The sequence below is a fragment of the Protomyctophum bolini genome (genome assembly GCF_963924005.1).
Source record: "Protomyctophum bolini genome assembly, contig: SCAFFOLD_251, whole genome shotgun sequence".
NCBI classification, from domain to species: Eukaryota; Metazoa; Chordata; class Actinopteri; order Myctophiformes; family Myctophidae; genus Protomyctophum; species Protomyctophum bolini.
In genome coordinates this window covers 39,449-67,016 of record NW_027666013.1, presented here as the reverse complement: position 1 = coordinate 67,016, position 27,568 = coordinate 39,449, and the positions used below count along the sequence as shown (strand labels likewise).

The following is a 27,568-nucleotide window of genomic DNA, read 5'->3' as shown; positions in this document are numbered from 1 at the left end:
ACCCCAACACAAAACACCAAAAATAATACAAGACAGACAATACCCAACCCCATTTGGACAACATGAAACATAAAAAATTCAAAGATCCCAACACAAAACACCAAAAATAATACAAGACAGACAATAACCCAAACACCTAGTACCACATGAAGCATACAAAATTCAAAGACACAACACAAAACACCAAAAATAATACAAGATATACAATACCCAACCCCATTTGGACAACATGAAACATAAAAAATTCAAAGATCCCAACACAAAACACCAAAAATAATGCAAGACAGACAATAACCCAAACACCTAGTACCACATGAAGCATGCAAAATTCAAAGACACAACACAAAACACCAAAAATAATACAAGATATACAATACCCAACCCCCATTTGGACAACATGAAACATAAAAAATTCAAAGATCCCAACACAAAACACCAAAAATAATACAAGACAGACAATAACCCAAACACCTAGTACCACATGAAGCATACAAAATTCAAAGATACAACACAAAACACCAAAAATAATACAAGATATACAATACCCAACCCCATTTGGACAACATGAAACATAAAAAATGCAAAGATCCCAACACAAAACACCAAAAATAATACAAGACAGACAATAACCCAACCACATTAATACCACATGAAACATGCAAAATTCAAAGACACAACACAAAACACAAAAAATAATACAAGATATGCAATACCCAACCCCATTTGGACAACATGAAACATAAAAAATTCAAAGATCCCAACACAAAACACCAAAAATAATACAAGACAGACAATAACCCAAACACCTAGTACCACATGAAGCATGCAAAATTCAAAGACACAACACAAAACACAAAAAATAATACAAGATATACAATACCCAACCCCATTAGGACAACATGAAACATAAAAAAATTCAAAGACACAACATAAAAATAATACAAGACAGACACCCTCTCAAAGACCATCGGTAGCCCCCGGACCATTGCGTGAAAACATTTGCACTAGGTGACTGAAATCAGGGCATAAATGGTATTGCAGTGTAAATATTTATATAGAGATTGAACACTAGGGGGGGTATCATTTATTTTTTACAAGAATTACATTCAAGGACCATTGGTGGTCCCCAGACCATTGATTGAAAAACATTGCCCTAGATGACTGAGATCACGTCAGGGCATGGTAGGTATTGCAGTGTAAATATATATATATATAGAGAGATTGACCACTAGGAGGAATCACACACCCCCTGTCAATGTATGTAAGGAATTTAAATACTAACTTGATTAATTTATGCATACAATTCACTTCAAAGAGTGGAGCCCCCACCTCTGTGTTTATCTAATTTGCATGTCTGGCACCTGGCATTCCACAAAGACTGGGAGCCCATCCCCCCACCTCACCCCCAGGGACAAACAAACAAATTTACATTTGTTTGTTTTTCACACCTTCGAGTCAGCATCTCTGCTGGCTTTTGGGGAGGCATGGCACATGAGACGCAGGGAGAGAGAGAGATGAGATCAGCTAATCACACACACATCATGCATTTTATAAATAACTATCATTAGTTTTTATTATTATTTAATTATAAACTATTATATGCTAATTATATTTATGGATATTTATATTTATGGATATTTATGATTTATGATTATGCTAATTATATCTATGGAATTCATGGAATGTTTAATTACTAATTTGCATAATTAATTATGCAAATTATGCATTAAATTGCTCACTAGCGCCACCAGTGGCCAAAAAAGGTACCGAACATACATCCTATTAGACTACTTTGGGGTTAGGGTTAGGGTTTTGGCCCTGTTGTCCCAAACTGCCCCAGCACTTCCCACATTGCTCAAAGTGGCTAGCTTTCATCCCAACACAGTTTATAGGGCCATACGGTACATAGTTTTCAAGTTACAGACTAAGCTAAGCAAAATGAATCTTTTTTTTTTTACTGTGAAAATGGCACTTTGGGACTGTGAAAGGGTTAGGGTTAGGGTTAGGGTTTTGGCCCTGTTGTCCCAAACTGCCCCAGCACTTCCCACATTGCTCAAAGTGGCTAGCTTTCATCCCAACACAGTTTATAGGGCCATACGGTACATAGTTTTCAAGTTACAGACTAAGCTAAGCAAAAGTGAACCAGGCCTTTTTACTGTGAAAATGGCACTTTGGGACTGTGAAAGTGACATTTTGGCCCTGTTGTCCCAAACTGCCCCAGCACTTCCCACATTGCTCAAAGTGGCTAGCTTTCATCCCAACACAGTTTATAGGGCCATACGGTACATAGTTTTCAAGTTACAGACTAAGCTAAGCAAAATTAATCTTTTTTTTTTTACTGTGAAAATGGCACTTTGGGACTGTGAAAGGGTTGGGGTTAGGGTTAGGGTTTTGGCCCTGTTGTCCCAAACTGCCCCAGCACTTCCCACATTGCTCAAAGTGGCTAGCTTTCATCCCAACACAGTTTATAGGGCCATACGGTACATAGTTTTCAAGTTACAGACTAAGCTAAGCAAAATGAATCTTTTTTTTTTTACTGTGAAAATGGCACTTTGGGACTGTGAAAGGGTTAGGGTTAGGGTTAGGGTTTTGGCCCTGTTGTCCCAAACTGCCCCAGCACTTCCCACATTGCTCAAAGTGGCTAGCTTTCATCCCAACACAGTTTATAGGGCCATACGGTACATAGTTTTCAAGTTACAGACTAAGCTAAGCAAAAGTGAACCAGGCCTTTTTACTGTGAAAATGGCACTTTGGGACTGTGAAAGTGACATTTTGGCCCTGTTGTCCCAAACTGCCCCAGCACTTCCCACATTGCTCAAAGTGGCTAGCTTTCATCCCAACACAGTTTATAGGGCCATACGGTACATAGTTTTCAAGTTACAGACTAAGCTAAGCAAAATGAATCTTTTTTTTTTTACTGTGAAAATGGCACTTTGGGACTGTGAAAGGGTTAGGGTTAGGGTTAGGGTTTTGGCCCTGTTGTCCCAAACTGCCCCAGCACTTCCCACATTGCTCAAAGTGGCTAGCTTTCATCCCAACACAGTTTATAGGGCCATACGGTACATAGTTTTCAAGTTACAGACTAAGCTAAGCAAAAGTGAACCAGGCCTTTTTACTGTGAAAATGGCACTTTGGGACTGTGAAAGTGACATTTTGGCCCTGTTGTCCCAAACTGCCCCAGCACTTCCCACATTGCTCAAAGTGGCTACACACAGAAAAACCACAGGTCAAAAACGACCCAACTTGTGTCATTTTTCAACCAATTTGTGGGTCAAAAAGGGACTAACTGGTACTTGGGTCATTTTGACCCACAAAGACGGGTTATTCAATTCGACCCAATATATTGGGTTATATTAATAACCCATTTTGAGGGTCAAATTAACCCAGATGCCAGTTGATTTGACCCATAATCTTGGGTTAACCCAAGTTATATAATTAACCCATTTTGAGGGTCAAATTAACCCAAATGCCAGTTGATTTGACCCATAATCTTGGGTTAACCAAAGTTATATAAATAACCCATAATTGAGGGTTAAAATAACCCAAATGCCAGTTGATTTGACCCATAATCTTGGGTTAACCAAAGTTATATAAATAACCCATAATTGAGGGTCAAAATAACCCAAATGCCAGTTGATTTGATCCATAATCTTGGGTTCACCCAAGTTTATATAATTTTTTGCATTAAGTGGTGAAATTGTCCTTTAATGCAATAAAAATGTATAATTAATGCATTTATATTGAACAGATATATAGAAAACATACAAAACATTGTTCTTCCTTTATGACAAATATTTATTAAAGAAAAAGATGCCAAACATCGGCCAAAAGTCACAAATATGAGACATGCAAGTACAATTAAGGAATTTGTAATTTACTTGAGTATGTATACAATACATCTCTCCAAATATTGCACTTTTACTAGACTTCCACCGCCACCGACTGTTTTAACAAAAAACTAAAATATGAATCACACTACTTAACCCATTTAGACCAGAGTCCAGAATCTACAAAATGTCTTCCAAATCCGGACAGTTCTCTAAAAAAAACCACATGTCAGTGGTTCACAAACTATTTCACTCAGATCTACATGGGTTAAGATGACAAATTGCAGATGTGTTTAATACTAGGAAAAACAAAAGCACACACACCATAGCACAGTATTAATATATCAAATAGATTCATCAATGAGATGAATGAGGTAGAGACCTGGTCAGATGCCAAACATTGGCTAAAACTCACGCAGACAGTAACTTTGCACAGTGCATGTGAACTGAGCTGTAACAAGTTTTACGTTCTTGTATACAAAGATATGTGCATTAACAGTGTTTTTCATTTAAGAAAAGTTAAAAGATACAGACCACGGATAAGAACCAGAAGCTAAACATTAAGTATGATATTTTTAAAGCAGTAATAATGTTAAAAGAATTAACCCGCCGATGTTGTGGACACGAAAACACTGTCCATTTTAAAGTCTGGTATTGACTATTGCTTTCCTCAAGAATGCAACTTGATTTGACTCTTTTCCCGGTAAGTTGTACACTACCCGCTGGAGAAACTGCCATGGATGGGTACACTGCTTGGGGTAGTCAAAGTCAAATACGTAAAATGCCTTGAAGCACACATCAACAGCCCCAAGCAGTGTGTTTTCAGAGAATGCCTGACCTGCCATAATCACAAAGGCCTGGGAGGCACATCGTTGCGGTTCCCCCAGCACAAGGACAGATGGGGGCCTTCCCTCAGTCTGCAGGAGGTACTCCACCATATTTGTCCCAACCTAGACAGGCACAAAGAAAGAAAAATAAAAGTGAATGTTTAGTTGAAAGCAAATCATAAGCAAGATATCAAAATACCAGTTTGGGTTATAATATTTATATCAACTACAAGGAAGTCAAATTAAATCTAGTTAAACCCATTCTGACCTGAGATCAGATTAAAAAAAAAGTCTTCTACATCCTGACAGTTTTCTGAAAAAGCTATGATTCTATGTCAGTGGTTCTTCGATTTTTCAAAAATAGCAGAACTACAAGCTCGTAGCGCGCCACTCGGTGGCACGCTATGAGCTTGTAGATCTGCTATTTTTCAATAGCTAAAGCATAACATAATGCTAACACCAAAAGGGGTTCCCACCCAGAATGGGTTCAAAACAAAAAAAAAAGTGCAGCAATGTTTCTTTATCTGAAATTGGGTCTGGACCTCTCCAAAGTAGCCTAGAGTTAGAGTCCCGCTCCTGACAGACTTTGCTGCATGCCTGCACTCACCAGCCCTCTTACCATTTGCTGTCAACCTATCCCAACAATAAATCATTAAAAAAAAAACATAATCAATGCAATTGTACTTACTGGCTTGAGATCGATAAAGGCCAAGCGGGACTCTTCAGCGGAGTGCCGGACAGACTTTTTGTTGGATCTATAGACAGTCTGTGGTAACAACCGGGGCAGCAGCCTGAGGGCAAGTTCCCCTTTGGCATCTGTAGATAAACAAGTGTCAAATACAATTTTAATACATGGACATACTAGACTATTATCACAAATCAACTGAACTTGGCAAAAGCTATAACTGCAGATCCACAAGCTCAGTCTCACATGGCCAGACTGTTGCCTCTCACAATTTTCAAACGCTTCAGTCATACAGGAGTAAGCGATAAAGCGAGACTCTTCCCCACTTACATGTATTGTAAGTTTCGTCTTTACAGTCCCGTAAAAGTTTTCTTAAGAAATCACCTAAGCATATATAGCCTTCTGTTTAGTAGAAATGGAAATAAGAAATAAGCTCTAAAGCCATTTTAAAATATATATTTATAATATATATATAAATAACAGATTACTTGTATTTAAGGAGGTGTAGTTCCAGACTCAAGGCATTCAGAGATGGCTATGTGAGACTAACAAGCTCATAACACATTTGAGCACGGTTGGAGAAAATCTATTTTCCATGTTCTAAATCAAAAGTAAAGGAATCACAGGATCCTTGCTATGAAACGGAACAACATACCCAGTGACATCTCATCGACAGGAAATGAGGGGAGTTTTCCATCTCGTTTGGCCAGGTGCAGGACTTTCTCTGCATATTCGGTCACCCATGTCTCAAACAACTTTGGTGCAGCCTCGCCATAAAGCTCCAAGAAGTCCTGTGATATCTTAAAAATAAACAGGACAAATCTTTTAAAAAGATATTCAATGCAACAGCTGCCATTTCAATAACAGAGGTATGCAATTCAATGAGAATATGTAGTAGGCATGGTTTATCCATACCATGCCTGGATTGGTGAGACGAGGGTACTCTGCTAGGATCTCTTTGATATCCTTGGATGCATTCTCCCGTATCCATCTGGCTCTGCAGAGAACGGTGTCCTTCATATACTTCTGGACCTGGGCGAAGGGCTCCAAGTTGTGCTTAAGCCATTCTCTTTTCCCATTTGACGCTCCGTCTGGTGTGGTCGATTCTATAGAAAAGATACAAAACATTGTTCTTCCTTTATGACAAGTTTGCACAGTTTAATAATGAGCTTTTACTATTGTATTAACAGACAGTTGAATCTTGACCATTAGGTCAAAATTTGTGTCATATCCTGTCTCGGTGAGACATGACCTTTGACACAATCTAAATGTCTTAATAGAATAGCAGGAAGACAAATTTCAACCAACCCAATTGTATTACCTGGTATTTCTGCCCTGTGTCGCTCATTGGCTTCCGGCATTTGCTGACTGGACCCAGGACTTTGCCCACTGGACCCAGAACTGTGCTGACTGGACTGAGGCCGTTTCCTATTTCGAGAATTATGAACCCTTTCCTCAATGAATCCAGTAGCTGGAAAGTAGCACGTTTTACCATCTTTGGTTTGTCCCTTCCGGCTTTTGACCCACCATAATTCCTGGAAACGATAAGACAAGATAGAACTCTGTGTCAACCTTTGCAATGTTATGTTTCAACCCTTTACTTGTACAGTGTGTGATAAAGGCTTTAGGTAACATGGTCATCTACAGGGGAAAAACCTTTTGAGTGTAGTGGCTAAAGGTTTAGTAAAAATATGAAAACACACATGAAGACACATATAGAGGGAGAAGCTGTTAAATGATGAGTGCTTTTTTTCCAGAGAGGCCAATTGAGTTGACATAATTATCACCAAATTAATCCAGCTAGATATATTCAACATGCATGACTACAATGATAGGTTACTGAGTTACCACTCAGGTAACACCAGGTGTTCTGCATGCTGACGTGTGAAGTATGACCACTTATTCAAAAGTATAAATATAAACAACAAGGCCAGGGGAAGAAAACTCACATAGCCAGTGGCTGATTCATCTTTCAGTACTGGGAAGGTCTGCACCAAGGATTGAGCCATGGCCTCTTTAATTTCCTTGGCCGGCCTGTAAAGATAGAATGAAGCAAAGTTCAGTAAATAAACAACCAGGTGAAAGAGTGCAATTCCTACAGTGCAATTCCTACATTTTACAATTTCAGACACACTCACTCACTCCATGAACACAAAACACTAGTTTAAATCTGTCCTGATCAACTCTAGACTTACTTCTCTCCGAACCTTTCCCTCAGGAATGACACCAATATTTGGACTAGGGTAATGCGCTCTTTTATGCAGATAGCTTCATTTTTTTCAAGGATCTTCAAAAGGTCCAGGCCACTGGGGACGGCAGAAAGAATTTCTCGGATGTTCTGAGAAAAATGACAATAGCTGTTAAGGATGCATTACCATTAACCAATTTAACTCTGGCATACAGATTCCGCACACAAATCAAAGGAGAACATTTAGTATCCAAAAACATATCCGTAGCAAAATAAAAAGGAACAAGTACTGACAAGAATATAGACCATGTAGTTTAAATAATATTGAAGTCCTAAAATGTGTACTGGATCCAAGTGCTCCTAGACTTCCATTTCTCCAGAAACATGAGCTGGTTTAAGGATTGCTTAGGATAAAAAAAAATAACTTACAAAAGCTGGAGCCGGTTGTAGAACCAACATCGGTTCTGCTGCTCTCGGTTCAACCATGGGGGATATGTTAGGGATGCCATGGCGCATAGATCCATATGCTGCTCCTGATTCCTCTATGGGGGCATCATGGATTTCTGGTGGCTCAGTAGGCGGCAGAGCATTTGAAGCCTTCTGCTGCAAAGGAAGGTTGTCATATTGAGCTTACATAGAAGTTTTAGGTTCTTGTATACATGGATACAAAGATATTTGCATTAACAGTGTTGTTTTCCATTTAAGAAAAGTTAAAGGATACAGACCACGGATAAGAACCAGAAGCTAAACATTAAGTGTGATTTTTTTAAGCAGTAATAATGTTAAGAATTAACCCTCCAGGTGAAAGTGTCATAGGGTTAAAGTGGTTAGTTCAAAAACAAAACTTTTACTTACAACACTTTTATTTATCTCATCTCAGTCGTCCCAGTAGTTTCCCATCCCAGTGGTCCAAAAATGTATCTCAGTCAAAGATACACTGATCCTCTAACTTTGTACTATTAAACATGTAGTGTGCCTTCTGTACGATCTAATGAAAGAAAATTGTCTGTTGCAGCCACTTTCACAACATTGGAAGTAAGTCGAAGAACTATTTATATTGTGAATAATGCGTAGATGTGAAAAGAGAGACCTGTCATCACCGGGAATTTTCCGTTTGCATTTAAAACATACAAATGCCATCTGATTAGATAATGTTGAGCCCCTTGGAGCTTCAGTGATAACTTACAAGTTCTCTATAAAGTTTAGAGAATTTTAGCCTGGGGCCAATTTTTGGGATCAAACTGCGAATGGTGTCCTCATCTAACAAATGGAATGCCTCTTCATCAATGTCTTGAGCTGGAAGACATAAAACACAGACAATAGACATCTTAGATTTTTTACAGAAATACAATTCCCAACACTTTCTATTCAGGGTGCTGATATTGTGCATGTGACACCACTATGCTAAACAAGTGGGTCTCATAGTGGGGTCCAAGGACCCTCATAGTTCCTTGAGGGGGTCCCTTAACCCATTTAGTACTGAGAACAGATTCTACAAAATGTCTTCTAAATCATGACAGTTTTCTAAAAGAAAAAAAAAAGTTTCTGTCAGTGGTTCTCAAACTATTTCATATCAAGGAGCCCCAGAATTATCATCATTTAAATATGTTGCAAGCTCGTAGCATGAAAGTGTAACAATGCTTGAATCAGCAAAAGAGGTTCCCATACTGAACGGGTTAAATCACTGATTCACAAACATGCATTTTCATGGGTCCCTTTGTTTTTTGTTTCTACATTTCTTCATGAATGAACAGAAATAATTAAGAAATTTCATATATTAGAACAAATTTCAAGTAGTAGTAGTGAAAATAGCCAATTTACCAGCTCACAACATGGTGCAAAGCGATATGTTGTGAGCTTGTAGATCTATTTTTTTTGTTCACAGGATAAAAAGGTTGGGAACCACTGCCTTAAATGGCCCCTTACGGAGTCTGGCGCGCTTATACTCTAAGCTGGCGCGAGAAGGAGGGTGGGTGGAGCGTTTGCAGCTCATCCGGTCCGAGGGAAATACGAAAGTGTGTGTGTGTGTGTCATGTGTTGTGTGCGCGCGCCGCGCGGGTGCTGGGAAGTGACGTAGAAAGTACAAAACAGAGTTATATTGCCTCCTCAGACAACAGCTATATTGAAGAAAGGCTTTTAGATCTAATAAACAGAAAATCCCAATGCGCGCGCGAAAATGTCTCCCATCGTATCGTGTGTGTGTGTGTGTGTGTGTGTGTGTGCGTGCGTGTGTGTGTGTGTGTGTGTGTGCGTGCGTGTGTATAATATCATTCTTTCTTTTTTCTTTTTTTTTTCTGGTCTCGTTAGATAGTAACAGTGTCTAGTAGTACCAGTACATATCTCTAAGGTATTCTAGTGGTCTGTGTGCTTACCCCTGAATTTATTGCTGCATCTGGTAGCAGGTTCAAGTCTAGCTCAAGGCAAACACTTACTTGAACTTATAATGTTCTTTTGTATATTTTGTATGGAGCATGGACACAAGCTAAATTATTGTAAATCATTTGATAACACTTCTATCAAGAAAGACGTTGTGTATTGTATTTTTTAAACAGGCTATAAATGTGTTGGACTGCTCTCCTCTCCTTTTCTCTCCTCTCCTCTCCTCTCCTCTCCAGGGGAGTTTTGTGTCTTCACTGTGACACAAAACAGACCTTTAAAACATGTTTTTTAATGTGATTCTTCGGACACTAGACGTATTTTTCATATTTAGAGCATGCCGAATCCAATGGCGTCGGTCTTGACTTTCCACGACGTTTGCAAAGGTCAAAGTTCAGCCAAAAGACTGCAAGGGTGACCTTTGGGGCCAAATTCCTTAGAAAATGGGGTGAAGAATATTAAAAAAAAAAATGTAACAACCTCCAATATCCATATTCAGGACATGCCAAATTCAATGGCGGCGGTCTCGAATTTCCACAACGTTTGCAAAGATCAAAGGTCAGCCAAAAGACTGCCACGGTGACCTTTGGGCCAGATTTGAGGCAGATTTGAGGTCTGAGAGGCTAAATCTCATAAAATGGTGGTCTGTGGCTCAAATGCCAAAGATATAATGTACCATATGAAAAGGGTTATAAACCACTGAATCAAATAATCAATCAATCAAAGCCAAGTCTGTGACCCAATAATTGGTTACTCTCAGAAAAATAACCCAGAAATATTACCAAACTTTAAAAACCCATGAATTGGGTCAAAATAAAATCCCTATAACCCAGGAAATGGTTATGACTTTGAAAAATAACCCAGGAATGTGACCTAACACAATTAACACAAGAATTGGGTTACAATATTGACCCATGGCTTTTTTGTGTGTAGCTTTCATCCCAACACAGTTTATAGGGCCATACGGTACATAGTTTTCAAGTTACAGACTAAGCTAAGCAAAATGAATCTTTTTTTTTTTACTGTGAAAATGGCACTTTGGGACTGTGAAAGGGTTGGGGTTAGGGTTAGGGTTTTGGCCCTGTTGTCCCAAACTGCCCCAGCACTTCCCACATTGCTCAAAGTGGCTAGCTTTCATCCCAACACAGTTTATAGGGCCATACGGTACATAGTTTTCAAGTTACAGACTAAGCTAAGCAAAATGAATCTTTTTTTTTTTACTGTGAAAATGGCACTTTGGGACTGTGAAAGGGTTAGGGTTAGGGTTAGGGTTTTGGCCCTGTTGTCCCAAACTGCCCCAGCACTTCCCACATTGCTCAAAGTGGCTAGCTTTCATCCCAACACAGTTTATAGGGCCATACGGTACATAGTTTTCAAGTTACAGACTAAGCTAAGCAAAAGTGAACCAGGCCTTTTTACTGTGAAAATGGCACTTTGGGACTGTGAAAGTGACATTTTGGCCCTGTTGTCCCAAACTGCCCCAGCACTTCCCACATTGCTCAAAGTGGCTAGCTTTCATCCCAACACAGTTTATAGGGCCATACGGTACATAGTTTTCAAGTTACAGACTAAGCTAAGCAAAATGAATCTTTTTTTTTTTACTGTGAAAATGGCACTTTGGGACTGTGAAAGGGTTAGGGTTAGGGTTAGGGTTTTGGCCCTGTTGTCCCAAACTGCCCCAGCACTTCCCACATTGCTCAAAGTGGCTAGCTTTCATCCCAACACAGTTTATAGGGCCATACGGTACATAGTTTTCAAGTTACAGACTAAGCTAAGCAAAAGTGAACCAGGCCTTTTTACTGTGAAAATGGCACTTTGGGACTGTGAAAGTGACATTTTGGCCCTGTTGTCCCAAACTGCCCCAGCACTTCCCACATTGCTCAAAGTGGCTAGCTTTCATCCCAACACAGTTTATAGGGCCATACGGTACATAGTTTTCAAGTTACAGACTAAGCTAAGCAAAATGAATCTTTTTTTTTTTACTGTGAAAATGGCACTTTGGGACTGTGAAAGGGTTGGGGTTAGGGTTAGGGTTTTGGCCCTGTTGTCCCAAACTGCCCCAGCACTTCCCACATTGCTCAAAGTGGCTAGCTTTCATCCCAACACAGTTTATAGGGCCATACGGTACATAGTTTTCAAGTTACAGACTAAGCTAAGCAAAATGAATCTTTTTTTTTTTACTGTGAAAATGGCACTTTGGGACTGTGAAAGGGTTAGGGTTAGGGTTTTGGCCCTGTTGTCCCAAACTGCCCCAGCACTTCCCACATTGCTCAAAGTGGCTAGCTTTCATCCCAACACAGTTTATAGGGCCATACGGTACATAGTTTTCAAGTTACAGACTAAGCTAAGCAAAAGTGAACCAGGCCTTTTTACTGTGAAAATGGCACTTTGGGACTGTGAAAGTGACATTTTGGCCCTGTTGTCCCAAACTGCCCCAGCACTTCCCACATTGCTCAAAGTGGCTAGCTTTCATCCCAACACAGTTTATAGGGCCATACGGTACATAGTTTTCAAGTTACAGACTAAGCTAAGCAAAATGAATCTTTTTTTTTTTACTGTGAAAATGGCACTTTGGGACTGTGAAAGGGTTAGGGTTAGGGTTAGGGTTTTGGCCCTGTTGTCCCAAACTGCCCCAGCACTTCCCACATTGCTCAAAGTGGCTAGCTTTCATCCCAACACAGTTTATAGGGCCATACGGTACATAGTTTTCAAGTTACAGACTAAGCTAAGCAAAAGTGAACCAGGCCTTTTTACTGTGAAAACGGCACTTTGGGACTGTGAAAGTGACATTTTGGCCCTGTTGTCCCAAACTGCCCCAGCACTTCCCACATTGCTCAAAGTGGCTAGCTTTCATCCCAACACAGTTTATAGGGCCATACGGTACATAGTTTTCAAGTTACAGACTAAGCTAAGCAAAATGAATCTTTTTTTTTTTACTGTGAAAATGGCACTTTGGGACTGTGAAAGGGTTGGGGTTAGGGTTAGGGTTTTGGCCCTGTTGTCCCAAACTGCCCCAGCACTTCCCACATTGCTCAAAGTGGCTAGCTTTCATCCCAACACAGTTTATAGGGCCATACGGTACATAGTTTTCAAGTTACAGACTAAGCTAAGCAAAATGAATCTTTTTTTTTTTACTGTGAAAATGGCACTTTGGGACTGTGAAAGGGTTAGGGTTAGGGTTAGGGTTTTGGCCCTGTTGTCCCAAACTGCCCCAGCACTTCCCACATTGCTCAAAGTGGCTAGCTTTCATCCCAACACAGTTTATAGGGCCATACGGTACATAGTTTTCAAGTTACAGACTAAGCTAAGCAAAAGTGAACCAGGCCTTTTTACTGTGAAAATGGCACTTTGGGACTGTGAAAGTGACATTTTGGCCCTGTTGTCCCAAACTGCCCCAGCACTTCCCACATTGCTCAAAGTGGCTAGCTTTCATCCCAACACAGTTTATAGGGCCATACGGTACATAGTTTTCAAGTTACAGACTAAGCTAAGCAAAATGAATCTTTTTTTTTTTACTGTGAAAATGGCACTTTGGGACTGTGAAAGGGTTAGGGTTAGGGTTAGGGTTTTGGCCCTGTTGTCCCAAACTGCCCCAGCACTTCCCACATTGCTCAAAGTGGCTAGCTTTCATCCCAACACAGTTTATAGGGCCATACGGTACATAGTTTTCAAGTTACAGACTAAGCTAAGCAAAAGTGAACCAGGCCTTTTTACTGTGAAAACGGCACTTTGGGACTGTGAAAGTGACATTTTGGCCCTGTTGTCCCAAACTGCCCCAGCACTTCCCACATTGCTCAAAGTGGCTAGCTTTCATCCCAACACAGTTTATAGGGCCATACGGTACATAGTTTTCAAGTTACAGACTAAGCTAAGCAAAAGTGAACCAGGCCTTTTTACTGTGAAAATGGCACTTTGGGACTGTGAAAGTGACATTTTGGCCCTGTTGTCCCAAACTGCCCCAGCACTTCCCACATTGCTCAAAGTGGCTAGCTTTCATCCCAACACAGTTTATAGGGCCATACGGTACATAGTTTTCAAGTTACAGACTAAGCTAAGCAAAATGAATCTTTTTTTTTTTACTGTGAAAATGGCACTTTGGGACTGTGAAAGGGTTAGGGTTAGGGTTAGGGTTTTGGCCCTGTTGTCCCAAACTGCCCCAGCACTTCCCACATTGCTCAAAGTTGCTAGCTTTCATCCCAACACAGTTTATAGGGCCATACGGTACATAGTTTTCAAGTTACAGACTAAGCTAAGCAAAAGTGAACCAGGCCTTTTTACTGTGAAAACGGCACTTTGGGACTGTGAAAGTGACATTTTGGCCCTGTTGTCCCAAACTGCCCCAGCACTTCCCACATTGCTCAAAGTGGCTAGCTTTCATCCCAACACAGTTTATAGGGCCATACGGTACATAGTTTTCAAGTTACAGACTAAGCTAAGCAAAAGTGAACCAGGCCTTTTTACTGTGAAAATGGCACTTTGGGACTGTGAAAGTGACATTTTGGCCCTGTTGTCCCAAACTGCCCCAGCACTTCCCACATTGCTCAAAGTGGCTAGCTTTCATCCCAACACAGTTTATAGGGCCATACGGTACATAGTTTTCAAGTTACAGACTAAGCTAAGCAAAATTAATCTTTTTTTTTTTACTGTGAAAATGGCACTTTGGGACTGTGAAAGGGTTAGGGTTAGGGTTAGGGTTTTGGCCCTGTTGTCCCAAACTGCCCCAGCACTTCCCACATTGCTCAAAGTGGCTAGCTTTCATCCCAACACAGTTTATAGGGCCATACGGTACATAGTTTTCAAGTTACAGACTAAGCTAAGCAAAAGTGAACCAGGCCTTTTTACTGTGAAAATGGCACTTTGGGACTGTGAAAGTGACATTTTGGCCCTGTTGTCCCAAACTGCCCCAGCACTTCCCACATTGCTCAAAGTGGCTAGCTTTCATCCCAACACAGTTTATAGGGCCATACGGTACATAGTTTTCAAGTTACAGACTAAGCTAAGCAAAAGTGAACCAGGCCTTTTTACTGTGAAAATGGCACTTTGGGACTGTGAAAGTGACATTTTGGCCCTGTTGTCCCAAACTGCCCCAGCACTTCCCACATTGCTCAAAGTGGCTAGCTTTCATCCCAACACAGTTTATAGGGCCATACGGTACATAGTTTTCAAGTTACAGACTAAGCTAAGCAAAATGAATCTTTTTTTTTTTACTGTGAAAATGGCACTTTGGGACTGTGAAAGGGTTAGGGTTAGGGTTAGGGTTAGGGTTTTGGCCCTGTTGTCCCAAACTGCCCCAGCACTTCCCACATTGCTCAAAGTGGCTAGCTTTCATCCCAACACAGTTTATAGGGCCATACGGTACATAGTTTTCAAGTTACAGACTAAGCTAAGCAAAAGTGAACCAGGCCTTTTTACTGTGAAAACGGCACTTTGGGACTGTGAAAGTGACATTTTGGCCCTGTTGTCCCAAACTGCCCCAGCACTTCCCACATTGCTCAAAGTGGCTAGCTTTCATCCCAACACAGTTTATAGGGCCATACGGTACATAGTTTTCAAGTTACAGACTAAGCTAAGCAAAAGTGAACCAGGCCTTTTTACTGTGAAAATGGCACTTTGGGACTGTGAAAGTGACATTTTGGCCCTGTTGTCCCAAACTGCCCCAGCACTTCCCACATTGCTCAAAGTGGCTAGCTTTCATCCCAACACAGTTTATAGGGCCATACGGTACATAGTTTTCAAGTTACAGACTAAGCTAAGCAAAATGAATCTTTTTTTTTTTACTGTGAAAATGGCACTTTGGGACTGTGAAAGGGTTAGGGTTAGGGTTAGGGTTTTGGCCCTGTTGTCCCAAACTGCCCCAGCACTTCCCACATTGCTCAAAGTGGCTAGCTTTCATCCCAACACAGTTTATAGGGCCATACGGTACATAGTTTTCAAGTTACAGACTAAGCTAAGCAAAAGTGAACCAGGCCTTTTTACTGTGAAAACGGCACTTTGGGACTGTGAAAGTGACATTTTGGCCCTGTTGTCCCAAACTGCCCCAGCACTTCCCACATTGCTCAAAGTGGCTAGCTTTCATCCCAACACAGTTTATAGGGCCATACGGTACATAGTTTTCAAGTTACAGACTAAGCTAAGCAAAAGTGAACCAGGCCTTTTTACTGTGAAAATGGCACTTTGGGACTGTGAAAGTGACATTTTGGCCCTGTTGTCCCAAACTGCCCCAGCACTTCCCACATTGCTCAAAGTGGCTAGCTTTCATCCCAACACAGTTTATAGGGCCATACGGTACATAGTTTTCAAGTTACAGACTAAGCTAAGCAAAATTAATCTTTTTTTTTTTACTGTGAAAATGGCACTTTGGGACTGTGAAAGGGTTAGGGTTAGGGTTAGGGTTTTGGCCCTGTTGTCCCAAACTGCCCCAGCACTTCCCACATTGCTCAAAGTGGCTAGCTTTCATCCCAACACAGTTTATAGGGCCATATGGTACATAGTTTTCAAGTTACAGACTAAGCTAAGCAAAAGTGAACCAGGCCTTTTTACTGTGAAAATGGCACTTTGGGACTGTGAAAGTGACATTTTGGCCCTGTTGTCCCAAACTGCCCCAGCACTTCCCACATTGCTCAAAGTGGCTAGCTTTCATCCCAACACAGTTTATAGGGCCATACGGTACATAGTTTCAAGTTACAGACTAAGCTAAGCAAAATGAATCTTTTTTTTTTTACTGTGAAAATGGCACTTTGGGACTGTGAAAGGGTTGGGGTTAGGGTTAGGGTTTTAGCCCTGTTGTCCCAAACTGCCCCAGCACTTCCCACATTGCTCAAAGTGGCTAGCTTTCATCCCAACACAGTTTATAGGGCCATACGGTACATAGTTTTCAAGTTACAGACTAAGCTAAGCAAAATGAATCTTTTTTTTTTTACTGTGAAAATGGCACTTTGGGACTGTGAAAGGGTTAGGGTCAGGGTTAGGGTTTTGGCCCTGTTGTCCCAAACTGCCCCAGCACTTCCCACATTGCTCAAAGTGGCTAGCTTTCATCCCAACACAGTTTATAGGGCCATACGGTACATAGTTTTCAAGTTACAGACTAAGCTAAGCAAAATGAATCTTTTTTTTTTTACTGTGAAAATGGCACTTTGGGACTGTGAAAGGGTTGGGGTTAGGGTTAGGGGTTTGGCCCTGTTGTCCCAAACTGCCCCAGCACTTCCCACATTGCTCAAAGTGGCTAGCTTTCATCCCAACACAGTTTATAGGGCCATACGGTACATAGTTTTCAAGTTACAGACTAAGCTAAGCAAAATGAATCTTTTTTTTTTTACTGTGAAAATGGCACTTTGGGACTGTGAAAGGGTTAGGGTTAGGGTTAGGGTTTTGGCCCTGTTGTCCCAAACTGCCCCAGCACTTCCCACATTGCTCAAAGTGGCTAGCTTTCATCCCAACACAGTTTATAGGGCCATACGGTACATAGTTTTCAAGTTACAGACTAAGCTAAGCAAAAGTGAACCAGGCCTTTTTACTGTGAAAATGGCACTTTGGGACTGTGAAAGTGACATTTTGGCCCTGTTGTCCCAAACTGCCCCAGCACTTCCCACATTGCTCAAAGTGGCTAGCTTTCATCCCAACACAGTTTATAGGGCCATACGGTACATAGTTTTCAAGTTACAGACTAAGCTAAGCAAAATGAATCTTTTTTTTTTTACTCTGAAAATGGCACTTTGGGACTGTGAAAGGGTTAGGGTTAGGGTTAGGGTTTTGGCCCTGTTGTCCCAAACTGCCCCAGCACTTCCCACATTGCTCAAAGTGGATAGCTTTCATCCCAACACAGTTTATAGGGCCATACGGTACATAGTTTTCAAGTTACAGACTAAGCTAAGCAAAAGTGAACCAGGCCTTTTTACTGTGAAAACGGCACTTTGGGACTGTGAAAGTGACATTTTGGCCCTGTTGTCCCAAACTGCCCCAGCACTTCCCACATTGCTCAAAGTGGCTAGCTTTCATCCCAACACAGTTTATAGGGCCATACGGTACATAGTTTTCAAGTTACAGACTAAGCTAAGCAAAAGTGAACCAGGCCTTTTTACTGTGAAAATGGCACTTTGGGACTGTGAAAGTGACATTTTGGCCCTGTTGTCCCAAACTGCCCCAGCACTTCCCACATTGCTCAAAGTGGCTAGCTTTCATCCCAACACAGTTTATAGGGCCATACGGTACATAGTTTTCAAGTTACAGACTAAGCTAAGCAAAAGTGAACCAGGCCTTTTTACTGTGAAAACGGCACTTTGGGACTGTGAAAGTGACATTTTGGCCCTGTTGTCCCAAACTGCCCCAGCACTTCCCACATTGCTCAAAGTGGCTAGCTTTCATCCCAACACAGTTTATAGGGCCATACGGTACATAGTTTTCAAGTTACAGACTAAGCTAAGCAAAAGTGAACCAGGCCTTTTTACTGTGAAAATGGCACTTTGGGACTGTGAAAGTGACATTTTGGCCCTGTTGTCCCAAACTGCCCCAGCACTTCCCACATTGCTCAAAGTGGCTAGCTTTCATCCCAACACAGTTTATAGGGCCATACGGTACATAGTTTTCAAGTTACAGACTAAGCTAAGCAAAATGAATCTTTTTTTTTTTACTGTGAAAATGGCACTTTGGGACTGTGAAAGGGTTAGGGTTAGGGTTAGGGTTTTGGCCCTGTTGTCCCAAACTGCCCCAGCACTTCCCACATTGCTCAAAGTGGCTAGCTTTCATCCCAACACAGTTTATAGGGCCATACGGTACATAGTTTTCAAGTTACAGACTAAGCTAAGCAAAAGTGAACCAGGCCTTTTTACTGTGAAAATGGCACTTTGGGACTGTGAAAGTGACATTTTGGCCCTGTTGTCCCAAACTGCCCCAGCACTTCCCACATTGCTCAAAGTGGCTAGCTTTCATCCCAACACAGTTTATAGGGCCATACGGTACATAGTTTTCAAGTTACAGACTAAGCTAAGCAAAATTAATCTTTTTTTTTTTACTGTGAAAATGGCACTTTGGGACTGTGAAAGGGTTGGGGTTAGGGTTAGGGTTTTGGCCCTGTTGTCCCAAACTGCCCCAGCACTTCCCACATTGCTCAAAGTGGCTAGCTTTCATCCCAACACAGTTTATAGGGCCATACGGTAGGCCTACATAGTTTTCAAGTTACAGACTAAGCTAAGCAAAATGAATCTTTTTTTTTTTACTGTGAAAATGGCACTTTGGGACTGTGAAAGGGTTAGGGTTAGGGTTAGGGTTTTGGCCCTGTTGTCCCAAACTGCCCCAGCACTTCCCACATTGCTCAAAGTGGCTAGCTTTCATCCCAACACAGTTTATAGGGCCATACGGTACATAGTTTTCAAGTTACAGACTAAGCTAAGCAAAAGTGAACCAGGCCTTTTTACTGTGAAAATGGCACTTTGGGACTGTGAAAGTGACATTTTGGCCCTGTTGTCCCAAACTGCCCCAGCACTTCCCACATTGCTCAAAGTGGCTAGTTTTCATCCCAACACAGTTTATAGGGCCATACGGTACATAGTTTTCAAGTTACAGACTAAGCTAAGCAAAATGAATCTTTTTTTTTTTACTGTGAAAATGGCACTTTGGGACTGTGAAAGGGTTAGGGTTAGGGTTAGGGTTTTGGCCCTGTTGTCCCAAACTGCCCCAGCACTTCCCACATTGCTCAAAGTGGCTAGCTTTCATCCCAACACAGTTTATAGGGCCATACGGTACATAGTTTTCAAGTTACAGACTAAGCTAAGCAAAATGAATCTTTTTTTTTTTACTGTGAAAATGGCACTTTGGGACTGTGAAAGGGTTAGGGTTAGGGTTAGGGTTTTGGCCCTGTTGTCCCAAACTGCCCCAGCACTTCCCACATTGCTCAAAGTGGCTAGCTTTCATCCCAACACAGTTTATAGGGCCATACGGTACATAGTTTTCAAGTTACAGACTAAGCTAAGCAAAAGTGAACCAGGCCTTTTTACTGTGAAAATGGCACTTTGGGACTGTGAAAGTGACATTTTGGCCCTGTTGTCCCAAACTGCCCCAGCACTTCCCACATTGCTCAAAGTGGCTAGCTTTCATCCCAACACAGTTTATAGGGCCATACGGTACATAGTTTTCAAGTTACAGACTAAGCTAAGCAAAATGAATCTTTTTTCTTTTACTGTGAAAATGGCACTTTGGGACTGTGAAAGGGTTGGGGTTAGGGTTAGGGTTTTGGCCCTGTTGTCCCAAACTGCCCCAGCACTTCCCACATTGCTCAAAGTGGCTAGCTTTCATCCCAACACAGTTTATAGGGCCATACGGTACATAGTTTTCAAGTTACAGACTAAGCTAAGCAAAATGAATCTTTTTTTTTTTACTGTGAAAATGGCACTTTGGGACTGTGAAAGGGTTAGGGTTAGGGTTAGGGTTTTGGCCCTGTTGTCCCAAACTGCCCCAGCACTTCCCACATTGCTCAAAGTGGCTAGCTTTCATCCCAACACAGTTTATAGGGCCATACGGTACATAGTTTTCAAGTTACAGACTAAGCTAAGCAAAAGTGAACCAGGCCTTTTTACTGTGAAAATGGCACTTTGGGACTGTGAAAGTGACATTTTGGCCCTGTTGTCCCAAACTGCCCCAGCACTTCCCACATTGCTCAAAGTGGCTAGCTTTCATCCCAACACAGTTTATAGGGCCATACGGTACATAGTTTTCAAGTTACAGACTAAGCTAAGCAAAATTAATCTTTTTTTTTTTACTGTGAAAATGGCACTTTGGGACTGTGAAAGGGTTGGGGTTAGGGTTAGGGTTTTGGCCCTGTTGTCCCAAACTGCCCCAGCACTTCCCACATTGCTCAAAGTGGCTAGCTTTCATCCCAACACAGTTTATAGGGCCATACGGTACATAGTTTTCAAGTTACAGACTAAGCTAAGCAAAATGAATCTTTTTTTTTTTACTGTGAAAATGGCACTTTGGGACTGTGAAAGGGTTAGGGTTAGGGTTAGGGTTTTGGCCCTGTTGTCCCAAACTGCCCCAGCACTTCCCACATTGCTCAAAGTGGCTAGCTTTCATCCCAACACAGTTTATAGGGCCATACGGTACATAGTTTTCAAGTTACAGACTAAGCTAAGCAAAAGTGAACCAGGCCTTTTTACTGTGAAAACGGCACTTTGGGACTGTGAAAGTGACATTTTGGCCCTGTTGTCCCAAACTGCCCCAGCACTTCCCACATTGCTCAAAGTGGCTAGCTTTCATCCCAACACAGTTTATAGGGCCATACGGTACATAGTTTTCAAGTTACAGACTAAGCTAAGCAAAAGTGAACCAGGCCTTTTTACTGTGAAAATGGCACTTTGGGACTGTGAAAGTGACATTTTGGCCCTGTTGTCCCAAACTGCCCCAGCACTTCCCACATTGCTCAAAGTGGCTAGCTTTCATCCCAACACAGTTTATAGGGCCATACGGTACATAGTTTTCAAGTTACAGACTAAGCTAAGCAAAATGAATCTTTTTTTTTTTACTGTGAAAATGGCACTTTGGGACTGTGAAAGGGTTAGGGTTAGGGTTAGGGTTTTGGCCCTGTTGTCCCAAACTGCCCCAGCACTTCCCACATTGCTCAAAGTTGCTAGCTTTCATCCCAACACAGTTTATAGGGCCATACGGTACATAGTTTTCAAGTTACAGACTAAGCTAAGCAAAAGTGAACCAGGCCTTTTTACTGTGAAAACGGCACTTTGGGACTGTGAAAGTGACATTTTGGCCCTGTTGTCCCAAACTGCCCCAGCACTTCCCACATTGCTCAAAGTGGCTAGCTTTCATCCCAACACAGTTTATAGGGCCATACGGTACATAGTTTTCAAGTTACAGACTAAGCTAAGCAAAAGTGAACCAGGCCTTTTTACTGTGAAAATGGCACTTTGGGACTGTGAAAGTGACATTTTGGCCCTGTTGTCCCAAACTGCCCCAGCACTTCCCACATTGCTCAAAGTGGCTAGCTTTCATCCCAACACAGTTTATAGGGCCATACGGTACATAGTTTTCAAGTTACAGACTAAGCTAAGCAAAATTAATCTTTTTTTTTTTACTGTGAAAATGGCACTTTGGGACTGTGAAAGGGTTAGGGTTAGGGTTAGGGTTTTGGCCCTGTTGTCCCAAACTGCCCCAGCACTTCCCACATTGCTCAAAGTGGCTAGCTTTCATCCCAACACAGTTTATAGGGCCATACGGTACATAGTTTTCAAGTTACAGACTAAGCTAAGCAAAAGTGAACCAGGCCTTTTTACTGTGAAAATGGCACTTTGGGACTGTGAAAGTGACATTTTGGCCCTGTTGTCCCAAACTGCCCCAGCACTTCCCACATTGCTCAAAGTGGCTAGCTTTCATCCCAACACAGTTTATAGGGCCATACGGTACATAGTTTTCAAGTTACAGACTAAGCTAAGCAAAAGTGAACCAGGCCTTTTTACTGTGAAAATGGCACTTTGGGACTGTGAAAGTGACATTTTGGCCCTGTTGTCCCAAACTGCCCCAGCACTTCCCACATTGCTCAAAGTGGCTAGCTTTCATCCCAACACAGTTTATAGGGCCATACGGTACATAGTTTTCAAGTTACAGACTAAGCTAAGCAAAATGAATCTTTTTTTTTTTACTGTGAAAATGGCACTTTGGGACTGTGAAAGGGTTAGGGTTAGGGTTAGGGTTAGGGTTTTGGCCCTGTTGTCCCAAACTGCCCCAGCACTTCCCACATTGCTCAAAGTGGCTAGCTTTCATCCCAACACAGTTTATAGGGCCATACGGTACATAGTTTTCAAGTTACAGACTAAGCTAAGCAAAAGTGAACCAGGCCTTTTTACTGTGAAAACGGCACTTTGGGACTGTGAAAGTGACATTTTGGCCCTGTTGTCCCAAACTGCCCCAGCACTTCCCACATTGCTCAAAGTGGCTAGCTTTCATCCCAACACAGTTTATAGGGCCATACGGTACATAGTTTTCAAGTTACAGACTAAGCTAAGCAAAAGTGAACCAGGCCTTTTTACTGTGAAAATGGCACTTTGGGACTGTGAAAGTGACATTTTGGCCCTGTTGTCCCAAACTGCCCCAGCACTTCCCACATTGCTCAAAGTGGCTAGCTTTCATCCCAACACAGTTTATAGGGCCATACGGTACATAGTTTTCAAGTTACAGACTAAGCTAAGCAAAATGAATCTTTTTTTTTTTACTGTGAAAATGGCACTTTGGGACTGTGAAAGGGTTAGGGTTAGGGTTAGGGTTTTGGCCCTGTTGTCCCAAACTGCCCCAGCACTTCCCACATTGCTCAAAGTGGCTAGCTTTCATCCCAACACAGTTTATAGGGCCATACGGTACATAGTTTTCAAGTTACAGACTAAGCTAAGCAAAAGTGAACCAGGCCTTTTTACTGTGAAAACGGCACTTTGGGACTGTGAAAGTGACATTTTGGCCCTGTTGTCCCAAACTGCCCCAGCACTTCCCACATTGCTCAAAGTGGCTAGCTTTCATCCCAACACAGTTTATAGGGCCATACGGTACATAGTTTTCAAGTTACAGACTAAGCTAAGCAAAAGTGAACCAGGCCTTTTTACTGTGAAAATGGCACTTTGGGACTGTGAAAGTGACATTTTGGCCCTGTTGTCCCAAACTGCCCCAGCACTTCCCACATTGCTCAAAGTGGCTAGCTTTCATCCCAACACAGTTTATAGGGCCATACGGTACATAGTTTTCAAGTTACAGACTAAGCTAAGCAAAATTAATCTTTTTTTTTTTACTGTGAAAATGGCACTTTGGGACTGTGAAAGGGTTAGGGTTAGGGTTAGGGTTTTGGCCCTGTTGTCCCAAACTGCCCCAGCACTTCCCACATTGCTCAAAGTGGCTAGCTTTCATCCCAACACAGTTTATAGGGCCATATGGTACATAGTTTTCAAGTTACAGACTAAGCTAAGCAAAAGTGAACCAGGCCTTTTTACTGTGAAAATGGCACTTTGGGACTGTGAAAGTGACATTTTGGCCCTGTTGTCCCAAACTGCCCCAGCACTTCCCACATTGCTCAAAGTGGCTAGCTTTCATCCCAACACAGTTTATAGGGCCATACGGTACATAGTTTCAAGTTACAGACTAAGCTAAGCAAAATGAATCTTTTTTTTTTTACTGTGAAAATGGCACTTTGGGACTGTGAAAGGGTTGGGGTTAGGGTTAGGGTTTTAGCCCTGTTGTCCCAAACTGCCCCAGCACTTCCCACATTGCTCAAAGTGGCTAGCTTTCATCCCAACACAGTTTATAGGGCCATACGGTACATAGTTTTCAAGTTACAGACTAAGCTAAGCAAAATGAATCTTTTTTTTTTTACTGTGAAAATGGCACTTTGGGACTGTGAAAGGGTTAGGGTCAGGGTTAGGGTTTTGGCCCTGTTGTCCCAAACTGCCCCAGCACTTCCCACATTGCTCAAAGTGGCTAGCTTTCATCCCAACACAGTTTATAGGGCCATACGGTACATAGTTTTCAAGTTACAGACTAAGCTAAGCAAAATGAATCTTTTTTTTTTTACTGTGAAAATGGCACTTTGGGACTGTGAAAGGGTTGGGGTTAGGGTTAGGGGTTTGGCCCTGTTGTCCCAAACTGCCCCAGCACTTCCCACATTGCTCAAAGTGGCTAGCTTTCATCCCAACACAGTTTATAGGGCCATACGGTACATAGTTTTCAAGTTACAGACTAAGCTAAGCAAAATGAATCTTTTTTTTTTTACTGTGAAAATGGCACTTTGGGACTGTGAAAGGGTTAGGGTTAGGGTTAGGGTTTTGGCCCTGTTGTCCCAAACTGCCCCAGCACTTCCCACATTGCTCAAAGTGGCTAGCTTTCATCCCAACACAGTTTATAGGGCCATACGGTACATAGTTTTCAAGTTACAGACTAAGCTAAGCAAAAGTGAACCAGGCCTTTTTACTGTGAAAATGGCACTTTGGGACTGTGAAAGTGACATTTTGGCCCTGTTGTCCCAAACTGCCCCAGCACTTCCCACATTGCTCAAAGTGGCTAGCTTTCATCCCAACACAGTTTATAGGGCCATACGGTACATAGTTTTCAAGTTACAGACTAAGCTAAGCAAAATGAATCTTTTTTTTTTTACTCTGAAAATGGCACTTTGGGACTGTGAAAGGGTTAGGGTTAGGGTTAGGGTTTTGGCCCTGTTGTCCCAAACTGCCCCAGCACTTCCCACATTGCTCAAAGTGGATAGCTTTCATCCCAACACAGTTTATAGGGCCATACGGTACATAGTTTTCAAGTTACAGACTAAGCTAAGCAAAAGTGAACCAGGCCTTTTTACTGTGAAAACGGCACTTTGGGACTGTGAAAGTGACATTTTGGCCCTGTTGTCCCAAACTGCCCCAGCACTTCCCACATTGCTCAAAGTGGCTAGCTTTCATCCCAACACAGTTTATAGGGCCATACGGTACATAGTTTTCAAGTTACAGACTAAGCTAAGCAAAAGTGAACCAGGCCTTTTTACTGTGAAAATGGCACTTTGGGACTGTGAAAGTGACATTTTGGCCCTGTTGTCCCAAACTGCCCCAGCACTTCCCACATTGCTCAAAGTGGCTAGCTTTCATCCCAACACAGTTTATAGGGCCATACGGTACATAGTTTTCAAGTTACAGACTAAGCTAAGCAAAAGTGAACCAGGCCTTTTTACTGTGAAAACGGCACTTTGGGACTGTGAAAGTGACATTTTGGCCCTGTTGTCCCAAACTGCCCCAGCACTTCCCACATTGCTCAAAGTGGCTAGCTTTCATCCCAACACAGTTTATAGGGCCATACGGTACATAGTTTTCAAGTTACAGACTAAGCTAAGCAAAAGTGAACCAGGCCTTTTTACTGTGAAAATGGCACTTTGGGACTGTGAAAGTGACATTTTGGCCCTGTTGTCCCAAACTGCCCCAGCACTTCCCACATTGCTCAAAGTGGCTAGCTTTCATCCCAACACAGTTTATAGGGCCATACGGTACATAGTTTTCAAGTTACAGACTAAGCTAAGCAAAATGAATCTTTTTTTTTTTACTGTGAAAATGGCACTTTGGGACTGTGAAAGGGTTAGGGTTAGGGTTAGGGTTTTGGCCCTGTTGTCCCAAACTGCCCCAGCACTTCCCACATTGCTCAAAGTGGCTAGCTTTCATCCCAACACAGTTTATAGGGCCATACGGTACATAGTTTTCAAGTTACAGACTAAGCTAAGCAAAAGTGAACCAGGCCTTTTTACTGTGAAAATGGCACTTTGGGACTGTGAAAGTGACATTTTGGCCCTGTTGTCCCAAACTGCCCCAGCACTTCCCACATTGCTCAAAGTGGCTAGCTTTCATCCCAACACAGTTTATAGGGCCATACGGTACATAGTTTTCAAGTTACAGACTAAGCTAAGCAAAATTAATCTTTTTTTTTTTACTGTGAAAATGGCACTTTGGGACTGTGAAAGGGTTGGGGTTAGGGTTAGGGTTTTGGCCCTGTTGTCCCAAACTGCCCCAGCACTTCCCACATTGCTCAAAGTGGCTAGCTTTCATCCCAACACAGTTTATAGGGCCATACGGTACATAGTTTTCAAGTTACAGACTAAGCTAAGCAAAATGAATCTTTTTTTTTTTACTGTGAAAATGGCACTTTGGGACTGTGAAAGGGTTAGGGTTAGGGTTAGGGTTTTGGCCCTGTTGTCCCAAACTGCCCCAGCACTTCCCACATTGCTCAAAGTGGCTAGCTTTCATCCCAACACAGTTTATAGGGCCATACGGTACATAGTTTTCAAGTTACAGACTAAGCTAAGCAAAAGTGAACCAGGCCTTTTTACTGTGAAAATGGCACTTTGGGACTGTGAAAGTGACATTTTGGCCCTGTTGTCCCAAACTGCCCCAGCACTTCCCACATTGCTCAAAGTGGCTAGTTTTCATCCCAACACAGTTTATAGGGCCATACGGTACATAGTTTTCAAGTTACAGACTAAGCTAAGCAAAATGAATCTTTTTTTTTTTACTGTGAAAATGGCACTTTGGGACTGTGAAAGGGTTAGGGTTAGGGTTAGGGTTTTGGCCCTGTTGTCCCAAACTGCCCCAGCACTTCCCACATTGCTCAAAGTGGCTAGCTTTCATCCCAACACAGTTTATAGGGCCATACGGTACATAGTTTTCAAGTTACAGACTAAGCTAAGCAAAATGAATCTTTTTTTTTTTACTGTGAAAATGGCACTTTGGGACTGTGAAAGGGTTAGGGTTAGGGTTAGGGTTTTGGCCCTGTTGTCCCAAACTGCCCCAGCACTTCCCACATTGCTCAAAGTGGCTAGCTTTCATCCCAACACAGTTTATAGGGCCATACGGTACATAGTTTTCAAGTTACAGACTAAGCTAAGCAAAAGTGAACCAGGCCTTTTTACTGTGAAAATGGCACTTTGGGACTGTGAAAGTGACATTTTGGCCCTGTTGTCCCAAACTGCCCCAGCACTTCCCACATTGCTCAAAGTGGCTAGCTTTCATCCCAACACAGTTTATAGGGCCATACGGTACATAGTTTTCAAGTTACAGACTAAGCTAAGCAAAATGAATCTTTTTTCTTTTACTGTGAAAATGGCACTTTGGGACTGTGAAAGGGTTGGGGTTAGGGTTAGGGTTTTGGCCCTGTTGTC

At 41.9% G+C, this 27,568-nt stretch overlaps 1 protein-coding gene across 1 annotated transcript in view; it reads right to left on the bottom strand.

Moving 5' to 3' along the window:
• Positions 1 to 4,372: 4,372 nt before the first annotated feature.
• LOC308312097 (uncharacterized protein) overlaps positions 4,373 to 27,568 on the bottom strand; it is a gene marked incomplete at its 5' end in the record, with an annotated part of 43,825 nt that continues 20,629 nt past the window's right edge. Inside the window, 9 exons of the mRNA XM_080794497.1 lie at positions 4,373 to 4,777; positions 5,343 to 5,470; positions 5,995 to 6,139; positions 6,255 to 6,445; positions 6,661 to 6,874; positions 7,289 to 7,373; positions 7,535 to 7,677; positions 7,957 to 8,130; positions 8,714 to 8,823. Coding sequence (XP_080650623.1) covers positions 4,469 to 4,777; positions 5,343 to 5,470; positions 5,995 to 6,139; positions 6,255 to 6,445; positions 6,661 to 6,874; positions 7,289 to 7,373; positions 7,535 to 7,677; positions 7,957 to 8,130; positions 8,714 to 8,823 — 1,499 coding nt within the window. The 3' untranslated portion in view covers positions 4,373 to 4,468. The remainder of the gene's footprint in view (positions 4,778 to 5,342; positions 5,471 to 5,994; positions 6,140 to 6,254; positions 6,446 to 6,660; positions 6,875 to 7,288; positions 7,374 to 7,534; positions 7,678 to 7,956; positions 8,131 to 8,713; positions 8,824 to 27,568) is intronic.